The sequence below is a fragment of the Aphis gossypii genome, chromosome 2 (genome assembly GCF_020184175.1).
Source record: "Aphis gossypii isolate Hap1 chromosome 2, ASM2018417v2, whole genome shotgun sequence".
Lineage (NCBI taxonomy): Eukaryota > Metazoa > Arthropoda > Insecta > Hemiptera > Aphididae > Aphis > Aphis gossypii.
In genome coordinates this window covers 79,990,078-80,004,281 of record NC_065531.1, presented here as the reverse complement: position 1 = coordinate 80,004,281, position 14,204 = coordinate 79,990,078, and the positions used below count along the sequence as shown (strand labels likewise).

The window sequence follows — 14,204 nt, the reverse complement described above, 5'->3', positions numbered from 1 at the left end:
ATCGCGGTCTGTACGCGCGTAAACTTCAGACGTTATAGGTATTTCGAAAGGACACGCGGCAGTGTAAACCTGCAGCTATTAAATAGGTCTTTTAAAAAACGCTTTTTAAAAATTTTGTTCCGCAGTCACCCTTCGCGGTTAATTTTGTATACATTTGTATATATATATGTATTTTTTTTTCGTTTCTGAGGTACCTGCAGGTACGCATTAGGTTCCTGCGTCTTGAATAGTTAAATCTCTGTTCGTATACATATATACGTATTATGTATACGGACACTCACTTTAGCGCGCGGCGCCTGACTTTGGCCAACATTTTCTTGATTATTATCGTCTCTATGTTTTTTGTTCGCATTACGCATTTTGTACGTACGCGGCGTGTTTAAATGCATTAAAGTACAAATTGTTTTTTAATGACGTACGCATGTATAAATGTGTATAATGACCATAATACATGTGTCATTTTTAGAGATTTATATTACACTTTAAAAGGTATATATTTGGACGACGGTCGGGCTCGAAAAAAAACTGTTTGTACCTTCAAATTGCTATCTTTGCAGCAGCTATAACGCAATAACGGTGAACGCAAATTATACCGCGTGGCGCGTACATTACGCGTATATTATTACGGCGCTATAATATCAAAAGACTTGAAAATATGAAATTTCCATGTACAGTAAAATATACCGCGTAAGCTCAATAATATTAGGTACCTACCTATACGCGTGTTATATACTTATTTCGGCGTATCGAAACGATGTAGCTTTGAGATTAAATATATTTATTTATTTCACTCTCCGCACGCGCGTCCGTCAATCATTAATCATCATAGAGAGTATACTGTATAAACGCGCGTGCACCTATGTACGTATATCTGTGTTCTGTGTACACTTCAATAATGTCAAAGTCGAGATAACCCTCAGCTATTGAATAATAATAATAATAATCGTATAATGAAATATATTTCACGCATCCATCAATCAATGTTTTTCCACAACGTTATAATTATTGTTATCGCGTTTTATATACATATATTGTACAGAGTTAAAAAAAACGTCGCTACTCGCTGCATTATTATAATATGCGTCTGGAATTCGTTCGTGCTCCCCGCGTATTATGCGCGGGTGTGTGTATACCTATATTTAAATCGGAGATTCATCACGACTATATTATACATTGTGATTCGGTAAAAATACCATATAACATTCGCGCACAGCAATATACCACAATGCGAGCGTACAACTCGCCAGAAATACGGGACTTTTGTGTATTTAAAAAAAAAAAAAAAAAAAAATCGGTAAGTATTTTGCTGTGTGCTCGAGTACCTGCGCGTTGTATCGCGTGTTCATATTATATACGCAAATATACGGGTACGCATTTAACCGACCGATGATCTATACGAGGTAGGCGGCGTTGATCATTTAAATAGTGCGGCGGCTGTCGGTCGTCGTGTTTAATAAAATAATACTCCGATTCTTTAAACGCGCGCTTTATCGGCGATCGAGATCGAGCGATTGCATTCGAACGCGCACTATATATATATTATTATTATTATTATATAAACGGGCACGCGCGTGCGATGGAGAACACCGATTGTCCCGCTCGTCCTTAAACATCGTGTATCTATCTTATTCGCGCTGCAGCAGACGTCCGTCTTTTTGTGCGGTGTATGTATATATTATGACGTGATCTTCACGTCGTTCACACGATTACACTATTAAAAAATTATGACAGTGGTAAATAACGTCGTAATAACTGCGTATTTATATACGATACAAGTACAATATATAATACCATTTATAGGTAGGTACCTCGAAATCTGTTGTAGCTAGGGGGAGTCGATTTTAAAGTTCTACGAGACACACGCGTACGACTTGTTTATTGTAATATTATTATATATACGCGCGGTGATGTCGATTTTATCGTATTGTATTTTTTTTTTCACGGTTATTATTGTTATAGGCTTTCATACCCGGACATTCGTGGTCGGCCGTGGTTTTATATATTATTTTAATTCCAATACGGCTACAGTTGGTACTAGGTATATGAAAAGAAAGAAAATTATCAATCAATTTAATTAAGTACGATTCTTGTGGTATAAACGATAAATGATTTTGGTTCGATGGTGTCTTACAAAAGTACAAGATCGGGTGGTAATTTTATTCATGCTGTAATAATAATAATTTAGGGAGTTAAGTGTTCACAAATCAAACTACCATAATTATTTATAAAGCTCTACTCAGACTAATCTGGACATAAGGCCGTGACCTTTTGCAAAATGTTTATATCTAATGCCTCTAAAAAAAAGTAATCAATTAACCAATAGTCACTAATGGCTACTTAAATTATAACTTTCATGTATATACCATTCTTATCATATAATGTTTCTACCTATATGTCAAATAAAAATGTACATAAAAATAAAGGTTTTCAAATATTGAACTAGGTGATCACCAGGACGACCAGGTGTCATCGTTAATTTACGATGTAAGATCGAAGACCTATCGAACACTACATATATATATACCTATATGCGTGTGGAAACTACAGGGAAAGTTTTAATTGAAATCACGACTATTTAGTATTTTTATATTATAAACTGTGGATATTAGGTTTAGTTTTTTTTTTGTCTCATCTGGAATTTAAGTTTATTTTATACGATAATAAGTTTAACCAATACCTACTTAAAATATTTAAAAATGCCACTTAATAATATACTTCAATGGTGCACTGCAGGTCGCCGGTATAAATTTATGTTCATTTAAAGCTCATTTATTATTATTTAAAACTTTTCCTATGACTTTTAAAAGCTATGCAATACATATCTGAAGGGATATAAGTAAACTAAATTATCCTGTGCATACAATCGGTATCTGTACCTAACGCGTGACATTGGCAAAGCCACTCTAATCGAGACTAAACGGACTCCCGAGATATCGAAATCAGTGCACCCCTTACTCGTCACACTTAAGTATGTCATCACGAAATTCGTTAAATTGTACTCAAAGAAGTCGCTATAACTCGCAGATGACGTTTCCGTTATGCGATGTTTACCGATAATTACCATTTCGGGCGATTACCGCGACGTCTCTTTCTTCCGATCCGCAGTCGTTTCGCGACGTTTCCGAAAACAGTCACTGCTGCAGTAGGTACATAATAATATATAAATTATATACATCATGATATAATAGTACTCAGGTTCTAAACAATAACAATTTAGGTAGGCATATTACGCGATGACAATGACCATCGTCGTCGTCGTCGTCGTCGTACAACGAAACAATGCGTAATAATATATATTATATATAGAGTCGTTTCACGGATGGGTGGTTCGCGAGGCGCGGGTCTCGCGGGGGTGTGTGCTGGCGTAAACGGTGGAAGAATAATACCATAAGAACGATAAAAACCTCTCCAACCGCCATTTTCCCGCCGCCGTCGCGCGCAGGCTACCGAAGATTCGCCAGAGCCCGCTCGCGTATACTTATACCGCGGTCCATACACATCGCAGTCGTCCCGAGACCGCTCGGCGTTGCGGTGACAAAGCTGCGCAGATCGTAAACAACAGTATAATATAATGTATACGATCCAGATCCGTCGTCGACGTCGTAGTCGGTCGGTTTAGGTTCACGGACCTTTGGCCCGTTAATAATTACCGTCGCGAATCGTGGTCGGTTCCCGACCTCATTAACCGCGCACAGAATCCTCCACCGGCCCCGCGCGCCGTCACACACGCCGATCGACCGTGACCGGCGGCGGCCTCTCCTCGGCAGCGGTTGTCGCCGCCCGCGCTCGCCGTCGTGTGTGCCGCTGTGATGTCGCGGTGACTTTAATACGGGCCAGGTACCTATTATTATTATTATTATTACCATGTATAATGCAGTCACCGCGTTCCGTGTCACATCCCGTCGGAAGCACACGGCCGCCTTCCGTATTATAATATGCATATATCGTACCTAATATCGTTATAACGTATATATATATACCTCGAATAGTACCTGTATACCACTACCGCCGGTGCGGTCCACGCCCGCTCCTCTGGACCGAACCGAACCGCACGCCGCAGTCGTCGTCGTCGTCGTCGTCGCGCGCGACCGTTTTGCCCGCGAGGACTCGTCGCCGTTACGCGTCCCGGTGCGGTGGTGTTCGGTTCGTCGACGACAGTATTTCACGTTTTACAGTTTTTTTATTCTTTTTCTTTTTGTTCTCAGTTGGACGACGCCGCCCTGCAGCTGTACAAGGACGGCGATTTCGGATCTTACCTAGACATGGAGGCGTCCATTTCCGAACAACCGGAGGAATTCGAAGGATTTCAAAACGAGTGAGTATATTATATTATTACGCTTCCGATAGTATAAATAATACACGATTCAGCCGATTGTTTTGATCATAAAACCGAGTAACCCTGTGGGCGTATCGATACCAGCTCGACAATCGGCAATATTATGGAGTGTAGTGTTATTGGTGAAATGATCCATATCGTCGTTGTCGGGGATGATCGCCGATCGCAATACATACAATAATTATAGTTACCAATAACGGTGGATGTTTTCTGGATCGTGACAGTCATATCTGAATGCGTTCGGATAAACGATATTATTATCTAAACGTTATTATTAAGTATATATTATGCCTTATTAGGATCTGGTATATAGCCATAAATAGGTAGGTATTTCACCTAAATGTGATTTCTTCTCCGGTTTGATAGACGCGCTTAGAAAATTTACTCAGTTATTCGTGACACGAGTAATTCTATATAGAGCAAAGTGTATAATATACCACTAAACATAGTCGAATTTTTACAGGTTGAAATCATTTAGAATTTTGAATATCTACCGTAATTGGATAATTCGTTATTAGGGGAAAAAAATTAAAGGTTGCGGTTAGATGTGCTAAATTTTAATACCAACTATTTTATACTTTTTTTCTAAAACCTCATATTAATTTACGTACAATACATGAGTGATACCGATATGTGAAAGTGAAATTCAAATTTTAGTTCAAAATTTTCTCGACTGATGTACAGTCGAACGTGGTTATCTCAACATTTCAACTCGAATATTTCCGTAAATAACTTTAAGTTTCAATTTTTTATTTATACGTTTTTAAAACTATACATAACTTGAACTTTTTTACCGGTCCTTTCAACTTCAAAAGTATCTATTTAAATTTATCTTAAGAAATATTTAAACAATGTTTTTTTTTATATTAATTAAGCTGTGAATTTTTTTTGAAGATGGTTTAAACTTAGTTTAAACGGATTGACGGTGTTGGAACGTAACTATATATTTTCCCACGCTTGTATTTCATCAGATAATATGATAAATATTCTATCATTATTATTGGCTAGACACACTATATATAAACATGGTTACAGGGTTCTATATACTTAAATAGTTTTTTTTTTAATTGGACAACAACAACACGTTTTTCATGTCATAAAGATTATTATAGATAATGCTTTGGTCTCTTCATCATAAATGGCATATTCAATTTTCAATAAAATAAATAATAAAATTTTTACAACATAACATAATAGGACAATAGATTGAAGGTATAAGTAAATATATCTCATTTGCGAAAAAGAGTTTTATTTTTGCTTGTTGAATTTATATAATAATAATATATTGTAAAATTATATTCTTAAACAGATTAATTAAATAAATTATATAATTTTGATTTTAAATTATTTTATACATTTATAAATTGTTATAATTGTTTATCTTTACAAGAATACCTATAAAAATTCAAACTATTCATTTACCTCTGAAACTTCATGTATGATAATTATATTATGTACATATATGCTATATATTAGTCAGAAATATTTTATACCAAATAAATTACATACTTTTAATTTATTTTACTGTGTAATTGTATTTATTTAATTTGAACATGTTGTACTTGTAAATTAGAAATAATAATATAGGCAGGCACTTCCTTTGATTGTTTGGTAATATTTTGATAGGTAAAGCTACTATACATTTTAAAGAAAAATACATTTATATTGATAAACGTTACAAATATGTGTTGATCCGTACAGTTATATTAATCAATAATTCCGTTTAGTCAATAAAAATGTTGTAAATTATACGTATTAAGTATATTTCTGTAGAATTCTTTATTTTTAATTTAATATAGGTGTATTTATATATTATTGGTCATTACATATTATAATATAATAACGTATACATTACGTGAGTACCTATATAAATAAGACAATTAAATAATATTATGAGAAACTTTTTGGAACATCGAGGAGAAAGAATGTTTAATATTTGTAGCATTATGGGAATCGTTTGTCATAACATAATAATAATTATTATTTGAGAGTAAATTGATTTCGTTCGCTGGTGAAAATAAAAACAGTACCTACAATAAGCTCGCGTGATAACATGCAGCAGTCAAATAAAAATATATAATCAGTAAAATAACACGTCATGTTTTGTTCTCGGTTACTAGTTCTAATGTAGATTTTAATATTTATTTTAGATTTTTGAAAACGTATTTAAATATTTAATTAAGATTAAAAGTTGTTTATTTTTTAAGACCGTTGAACAAAACTTCTACCAATAATAATTCGAAGAGTAAGTACCTGTTTGATTGTTAACTTCATAAAACAATTATGGGTTGGTAGTACCTATTTAACTAAATATTTAGTTAATGCACTGTGAACTCATTTTACTGTTATTATTTAGTCACCGTGTCACCGTGTCCCATCAAATACGACAATATAACGAAACTAAAAAAATCTGTCATAGTTTTAACAGAGAATTCTAATCATGACAAAGAAATAAAACGCCGTTATGCGGGGACAGATTAAGATCGATATGGATACTTGGTTGTAAAAAAGAAAACTAAATAAATGAGAGCTATTATTGCGTTACCGTCTTCGACACGGGTTGCAGTTACCCAAGAGAAAAATTCAACGATCGTTTAGATCTAAAAGTCGGATCGGGTTTTTATTTGAGTCACGATTTCGGGCTGTTCAAAAAACATAATATTTTGTATCCCACGGTAATTGTTTGACATGATGGCCTCTTTCACCTTATGCCGTACAATTTTTTTTATCAGTTACAGTTTTTTTTCTATTTCGAGAGAGTATATAGATATCTTCCTTTTGCGGAAATACCGCGGTTGGATATATGACGCGTGTCTATCTATACATAACAAAATTATGGTTCAATTAAAATGATAAAATATGGATCGTTTTCGCATGAAATAATAACACAGTTCGTTATCATTTTTTAGTCATATATTTTATGACTACTGCTCGTATTATTTTAAACGATATTATATACTTATATACCTATATTTTTATTTCAGTAAAAGGAACTCGATTGTCTTGCGCACGCAGTTGTCAGTCAAAGTACACACTATAATCGGTAAGTATCCCATAAATATTGTAAATAGGCGAAATTCGTTATGTACGGTCGAGTGGTTCTTATATTGTCTGAAACTGACGTTATTTAAAGCGAGTTAATAGCGCAAGTCGTATTGACTGTACCTAACTCATATACTCCCGTATAAATTCGTATGAATAGAACGCGTTATAGGGTACAATAAAAATATGTAACGAATAATGACGAACACGCGGTGATAATTGCTCCTGTACCCACGGATAGTCCACGAAAAATCGTGACCTTTTATTTCTTGTTATATTCATTTTCTTCTTCTCTTCTTCTCAATATTAATGTTATTATCGTTATTATTTTGCAGACAAACTGATGAACTCCGAAGGCAAAGAGCTCCGGAGGTGTTTGTTCGCGCTCAAGCACATATTTCAGGTGAGAGACCGCGACTCGGAGAACACACTGTAACACAATGATAATTCTTTTGTGCGCGTGTTCGCCAGGGGCACAAGCGTTTCAAGGTTTAGAGAAACTGTTTGCTGTGTGTGTGTGTGTGTGTGTGTTTTATATCATATATTATATTGTAATATGTTATAGTGATTAGCAATGTAAACAGCCTGGGCCATTGTTCGAGCGCCCCATGCGCCGCCGCGTACACGCTGCAACAGTTGAAATGTTATTGTAATATCGTACTAAATATATATATATTATGCGTTGTAGGAGGATAAGGATTTGGTTCACGAGTTCATACAGAACGATGGGCTACGGTGTCTCATCAAGCTGGGTTCGGACGTCGACCAGAATTATCAAAACTACATATTAAGAGGTACCTTATCCGTTTAAAACCGTGCGCGGAAACTTTCGAAAACATTAAAAAAAAAAAAAATTATAATAACGTTTAACCGTTTTTAAATTTTCAGCTCTCGGGCAAGTCATGTTGTACGTGGACGGCATGAACGGTGTCATCGAGGACAATCCGACCATTCAATGGCTGTACTCGTTGCTGACGTCCAGATTCCGATTGGTCGTCAAGACAGCGCTAAAGCTGTTGCTGGTCTTCATCGAGTACGTCGAATCCAACTGTTTGATTTTCATACAAGCCGTACTCGCGGTGCACCAATCCAATGGTAATAATCTTATAGTATATTATTATTATATTATGTTATCTCGATCCGTCGATCGTTTGTACTGTGCATGTCCGTTTTATTATTTATTTTTCCCGTAGGCACTCCATTGTGGAGTAATGTTATGAAACTGCTCACCGAACCCGATATGGTCGACACTGAACTGTTGGTGTACGCGATGACGTTAATCAACAAGACATTGAACGGTATACCGGATCAAGACACATATTACGATCAAGTCGATTCTATCGAGGAACAAGGAATAGAACAAGTTATACAGAAGTGAGACGAAAAACATAGATATTGTTATCATCGCGGCACATATGCTATAAACATTGTTTTATTTCCAGGTACATGTCGAAGCCGGGAACTGAACTTGATCTTCTCAGACAACTTCAGATTTATGAAGTTGTTCTGCAACACGAAGATGGAGATAACAAATCTACTCCGATCAGAGTAGACCATTCAATCAGGTAAGCGGCACAAACATTTTAATAGATATTTTGAAAATGAACATAATATGTATAATATAATAATTTGTCTGTACATTATGTTACTTGTACTTTAGAAAAACACTAAGAAATAGAAAATCGTTGAATTCATCGTTAGATTCTGGAGATAGACGAAAATCCAGGAGACACTCAGCCGGTAACTCATGTGTTCAAATGCCTCTACTTATGGAAAGACTCGATATAAATCCACCTTTACCAAAACCAAACAAATTGCCTCACCCAGGTATGTGTGGTTAAATGTTTAAGAATTTGTTTTATTATTGTTTCGAGTTGTCTAACCATTTTAATATTTATATTTAATTTTTGGTTTTTGAATTAATTTAAAACAAACGTCATATTATTATAACTATTTACTATAATTATTACCCCTTAGACAATAATTAACTATTTTGCTTAATTCAGCTTAGCTTTAAGCGTTAATATTTGTAACCGTCGTTGTGTAGCGTTTTTGTTTTTTTCGCTTTGCATCAGGTGAGGACGCTGGAGTGACCCCTGGCTTAAAACGAAGAAGGGAACGAGCTCAAAGACAACGGAGCTTGCTCCGGGAACAGTATAAGAACAATATAGCTCGACCAGATTGGTCTAGTACTGACGATCAAGGTATGTATGCTATATATATTATTATATTTATCGAGGAACAATAGGTACGCAAAAATAACAAAATAAATGCCTATTTTGTATTAATTATTTTAATTTATTAGGTGAAAGTTCTGAAGGTCAAAATGGATTGCATCCGTTTAACCTATCCTTCTGTAATGGAGACTCGCAAGTTCAAAGAGAGAGCTCGGTAAAAGACTTAACACAAAAGTTGACAAACTTAAGAAGTCCAGATGAGTCACCTACCAAACTGGCTCCACCTCTAGACGATATGAGAGGAATAATTTCAAAAGCAATGGAAGGTATTGAACTTATGCACTTTATAATTATTATCATTTTATGTTTTTAAATATTTATGATTTTTTTTGTAGGACTTGCCAAATCTCAGTCAAAAAATGAAGTAGTGAAAAGTCCAACCTCGGAGTCGGCTATAGATATACTGTCGAGAAAAACTGAGACTGATTTACAATGGGAGAGATTAGTAAGCGAATGCGATCGTTCTCTTCAGTTATGTGACTTAGATTTTTCAACTTTACACTCTGACGACGATTCCGATGTGTTGGCGTCTTCTTCGTTACTCGGAGGTATTCCTCCTCCCCCACCCCCTTGTCCTATGCTACCGCCCATGCAACAGCATGTTGCGAAGAAAACCAAAAAGACTGTTAAACTATTTTGGAAGGTATGTATAAAAATATATATTATATATAAAAATAAAAATAATTTAATTTTCTAATAATTACAGGAAGTTAGAGATGACCCTATTGCTAGAGTAAAATTAAACTCTGAACGTTTGTTATGGGAAGAATTAAGTCCCGTTGAAGTTGATACTCATAAACTTGAACATTTATTTGAATCTCGAGCAAAAGATTTTATTACTAAGGTAAACAACAATAATATTTTTTTATTTACGAAAAAATTAATAATAATAATAATAATTAATTATGAAATATTAAAATATGCTGTATATTTGGCCTCACAAATGGTTTCGGGTAATGCAAAAGTAACACACCTGGGATTTTGGTTTATGATTATAATGGTTCTCTTAAAATTATAATATGCATTTATGCTTGGTAATACTTTGTGAAGCTTTATAATGATATTTTGTTTGTTTTTAATGCGACCAATTGAAAAAAAACGCGGATTGTACAAATTTTTCCAGGAGGTAAGGCTTTCTTATGCTTGTAACTAAAAGGGGGTGGTGGGTGTTTGTAAAAATGTTCTATTCTTATTGTAATTTAAATGTTTAGAAACAACAAGAAATTAATAAAACAAAAGAAGTAATTGTATTGGATCCGAAACGATCAAATGCAATTAATATAGGCATGACAAAACTACCTCCACCGCGGTCCATCAAAGCGGCCATATTGAAAATGGATCCGACAGTCATAAATCGAGAAGGAATAGAGGTAATAAATTGAAAAAAATTTATAAAATTGTGCAGTATTTAACATTTAAAAAAAATCATAATTATTTTTTATTAAATTTGATAACAATAATAATAATAATTATATTTTTGTACAGAAACTCATGACTATGCTTCCCAGCGACGAAGAACGAAACAAAATTCAAGAGGCGCAGTCTGCATGTCCGGATTTGCCTCTGGGCAGCGCCGAACAGTTCCTATTAACACTAGCTTCGATATCTGAACTTCCAGCTAGGTTAAAATTGTGGTCTTTTAAATTAGACTACGATAACGTAGAAAAAGAAATTGCCGAGCCACTTATGGATTTAATGCAAGGAATTGAAATATTGAAAACGAATCGCACGTTTAAGGCAATATTGGGCACGTTACTGTCAGTTGGTATATTTTTGAACGGAGCTGAAGTCAAAGGATTTCAAATTGAATACCTGGCCAAAGTACCAGAAGTTAAAGACACCGTGCATAAGCATTCTCTTCTCCACCATCTGTGTCATATCGTTATGGATAAGTTCCCCGATTCTACGGATTTATATTCAGAGGTAGTTATTTAATTTTTTATTAAAGTCAATATATTATGATGATATTAAATCGTAAATATAAATCTTACTATTTTTAACTAGATTGGTGCTATTACACGTGCGTCAAGAGTAGATTTCGGGGAAATAGCCGCGACGTTGTTAAAAGTAGAACAAGAATGCAGGGCGTCTTTCGACCATTTGAAGACGATCAGTAAACACGACGGGGCGACTGCTATAAAATCTAAGTACGCCATTACTAATCAACATGACAGCCTACAATCACGTTTAATAGACAATAATAATAATAATAATAATAATAATATATCTTTATTCCAACAACAATAGTGACATAAAATTGTATAATAATAATAATAATAGACTCATCTCTAAAGCCATTAGGTCGTGACAAAAATGAGAGTTCTATTAGTCAATAAAAATTTAAGCTATTAAATGGCAGACTTACTGAAATCGCCTAAATTGTTTACACTAAATAAAATCCTTTTAAAATTATTGAAACAATTTAGATACAGTTTTACTTTTACAAAAAAAGTGTTTTAAACTTATCTTTTAAAAAGTTTTTAAACATGTATAATAATAATAATAATTATAATAATGGTATTTAAGGATAGAACTTTTTTGCATTGCAAATTCTTAGTTCATATTTATATATTTTAAAGGTTTTATAAGTTTTCAATTGTTTAATGTCTATTCGATGGCTTTTAGAATTTTCAATAGTAAGTTAAAATATGATTTAACACTTCATAAATTAAAAGGATGATTTAAGATCTTAATTTTGTGTTATAGATTAGATAATTATAATAGTATATTAAATTATAATTTAAAATAAAATTACCATAATTGGCAATGTGAAAACATGCAAATCCACGACTTAAAAAAAAAAAAAATTAAGAAATATTATTATTATATATATTATTTTAATGCATATACATTTCTATTTTAAGTGCATAATATTGTACATGTATCAAGTATATTTTTAAAATATTAACTAAATGTTGATTCTCATAATAATAATAGCAATAGAAATAGTAATAATATTCAAGTATTTTTAATAACAAACACTATGTGTTTTAGAATGTCAGAATTTTTGGCCGACTGCGCTGAACGTATTGTGGTGCTCGGTAAAGTCCACCGACGCGTTATGAATCGTTTCAATAAATTTTGTCTCTGGCTGGGAATTCCTCTGCATAAAGTCCAACTCACCAAGCCAAACGAGTTGTGCCGTATCGTATCAGAGTTTTCGCTGGAGTACCGTACCACGAGAGAGCGCGTCATCCAGCAACTGCACAAGAAGGCTAGCCATCGGGAGCGGAATAAGACGCGGGGCAAGATGATAACGGAAGTTGGAAAAATCGACAAACAAGACGCTGACACTGAACTTAGACAGCTATTGGATAAAGACCCTTCGCATAACAGGGTGTTCTCGTGGAGGAATCAGTGTCGACATTCTTTGGGTTAGTATTGTTGTAAACATTATGAGGAAGGGTTGCTAATATTAGGATATATTACTCGTTATATATCGTTACTAATTTAACAATTGCAATAATAATTAACCGTTGACCGGTACACAGGAAATACGAACGGTGTTCACTTGAGCAATGACGACGACGAACTGATCGAGAGTTTGGTGAAAACAGTCACTGCCACGAATGGGGTGAACACGAGAACCACGCAGAGGGAACGTAAGAGAACTAAAGACGCTCATAGAAAATCACGTGAGTATGAGACAAAATATACTTCGATATGACACTTTACAAAAAACAACACTTTATATGAATATGTTTAATATCTTACACAGTGATCAAAAGGTCTCGAACTAGGGATAATATACCGAGGCAAAGTAGCAGTCATTCTCGTAATTCGATGTCGTAGTTTTGGTAAATTATAACTATTGTGTTCGTTTTTGTGTTTTGTGTTGTGTGTTTTCGTGAAAATATCTTCCTGCCAAATTATATACATATTTTAAATCGACGTTGACGTCTGATCGAGTTTCTACTTCCTTGTTGTTTTGTTTTTTTTAAATTTAAAATGTATTTTCTAGCAAAACCGTTGACGAATAATTATATTAAATTATATTATTATATAGGCGTACTTACTATCTACTCTTCGTCTTTGACCATGTTTGCTAAATAATTAATATTAGTACCCTATGATGGTATGGCGTAATGTTATATAGTATATCAAGACGAGTTAGACAGTCGTCATACGTAGACTAATATTATTTTGCTATAGTTAACCATCAAACTTGTGAGTCTTGATTTGTTGATTCGTAGACCTGTAGAAGTATTACATACCACGTTGATACAATATAATATGCTGAAGTTTTCCTGTTTTTCAGTAGTTTGACAGTTTGTATAATTAATGCAGTTGCATGGTGGAGCGTTTGATTATTTCAGGCGAAATAATCCTAGGAATATCCGCAACCCACCTGTCACTTGTTCACCAATCAGTATTTTATTAATTATTCATGTTTAACTAATAATAATTAAAATGAATGTCCCATCTTGTTAAAATATAAATTGTCGACTGTTGTTAATTTACAATTATCATATATACGAGTATTGATTGAAGCGTAATCATAAACCTATATATATTTAATACAACACAATAATTAAATGAGTAACCGTTGAACAACTTAATACAATCTAATTTCCGAAATTATAACCGTT

At 34.1% G+C, this 14,204-nt stretch overlaps 1 protein-coding gene across 1 annotated transcript in view; it reads left to right on the top strand.

The window, feature by feature from the left end:
* Positions 1–14,204, top strand: part of LOC114127902 (FH1/FH2 domain-containing protein 3) — a 42,958-nt gene that overhangs the window by 28,139 nt on the left and 615 nt on the right. Inside the window, 18 exon segments of the mRNA XM_027992261.2 lie at positions 4,206–4,315; positions 7,321–7,379; positions 7,714–7,781; positions 8,067–8,172; positions 8,267–8,473; positions 8,572–8,752; positions 8,821–8,943; positions 9,039–9,205; positions 9,454–9,582; positions 9,684–9,881; positions 9,951–10,258; positions 10,322–10,459; positions 10,827–10,985; positions 11,101–11,538; positions 11,620–11,762; positions 12,610–12,989; positions 13,107–13,250; positions 13,334–13,412. Of these exon segments, the coding sequence (XP_027848062.2) occupies positions 4,206–4,315; positions 7,321–7,379; positions 7,714–7,781; positions 8,067–8,172; positions 8,267–8,473; positions 8,572–8,752; positions 8,821–8,943; positions 9,039–9,205; positions 9,454–9,582; positions 9,684–9,881; positions 9,951–10,258; positions 10,322–10,459; positions 10,827–10,985; positions 11,101–11,538; positions 11,620–11,762; positions 12,610–12,989; positions 13,107–13,250; positions 13,334–13,407 (3,132 nt within the window). The 3' untranslated portion in view covers positions 13,408–13,412.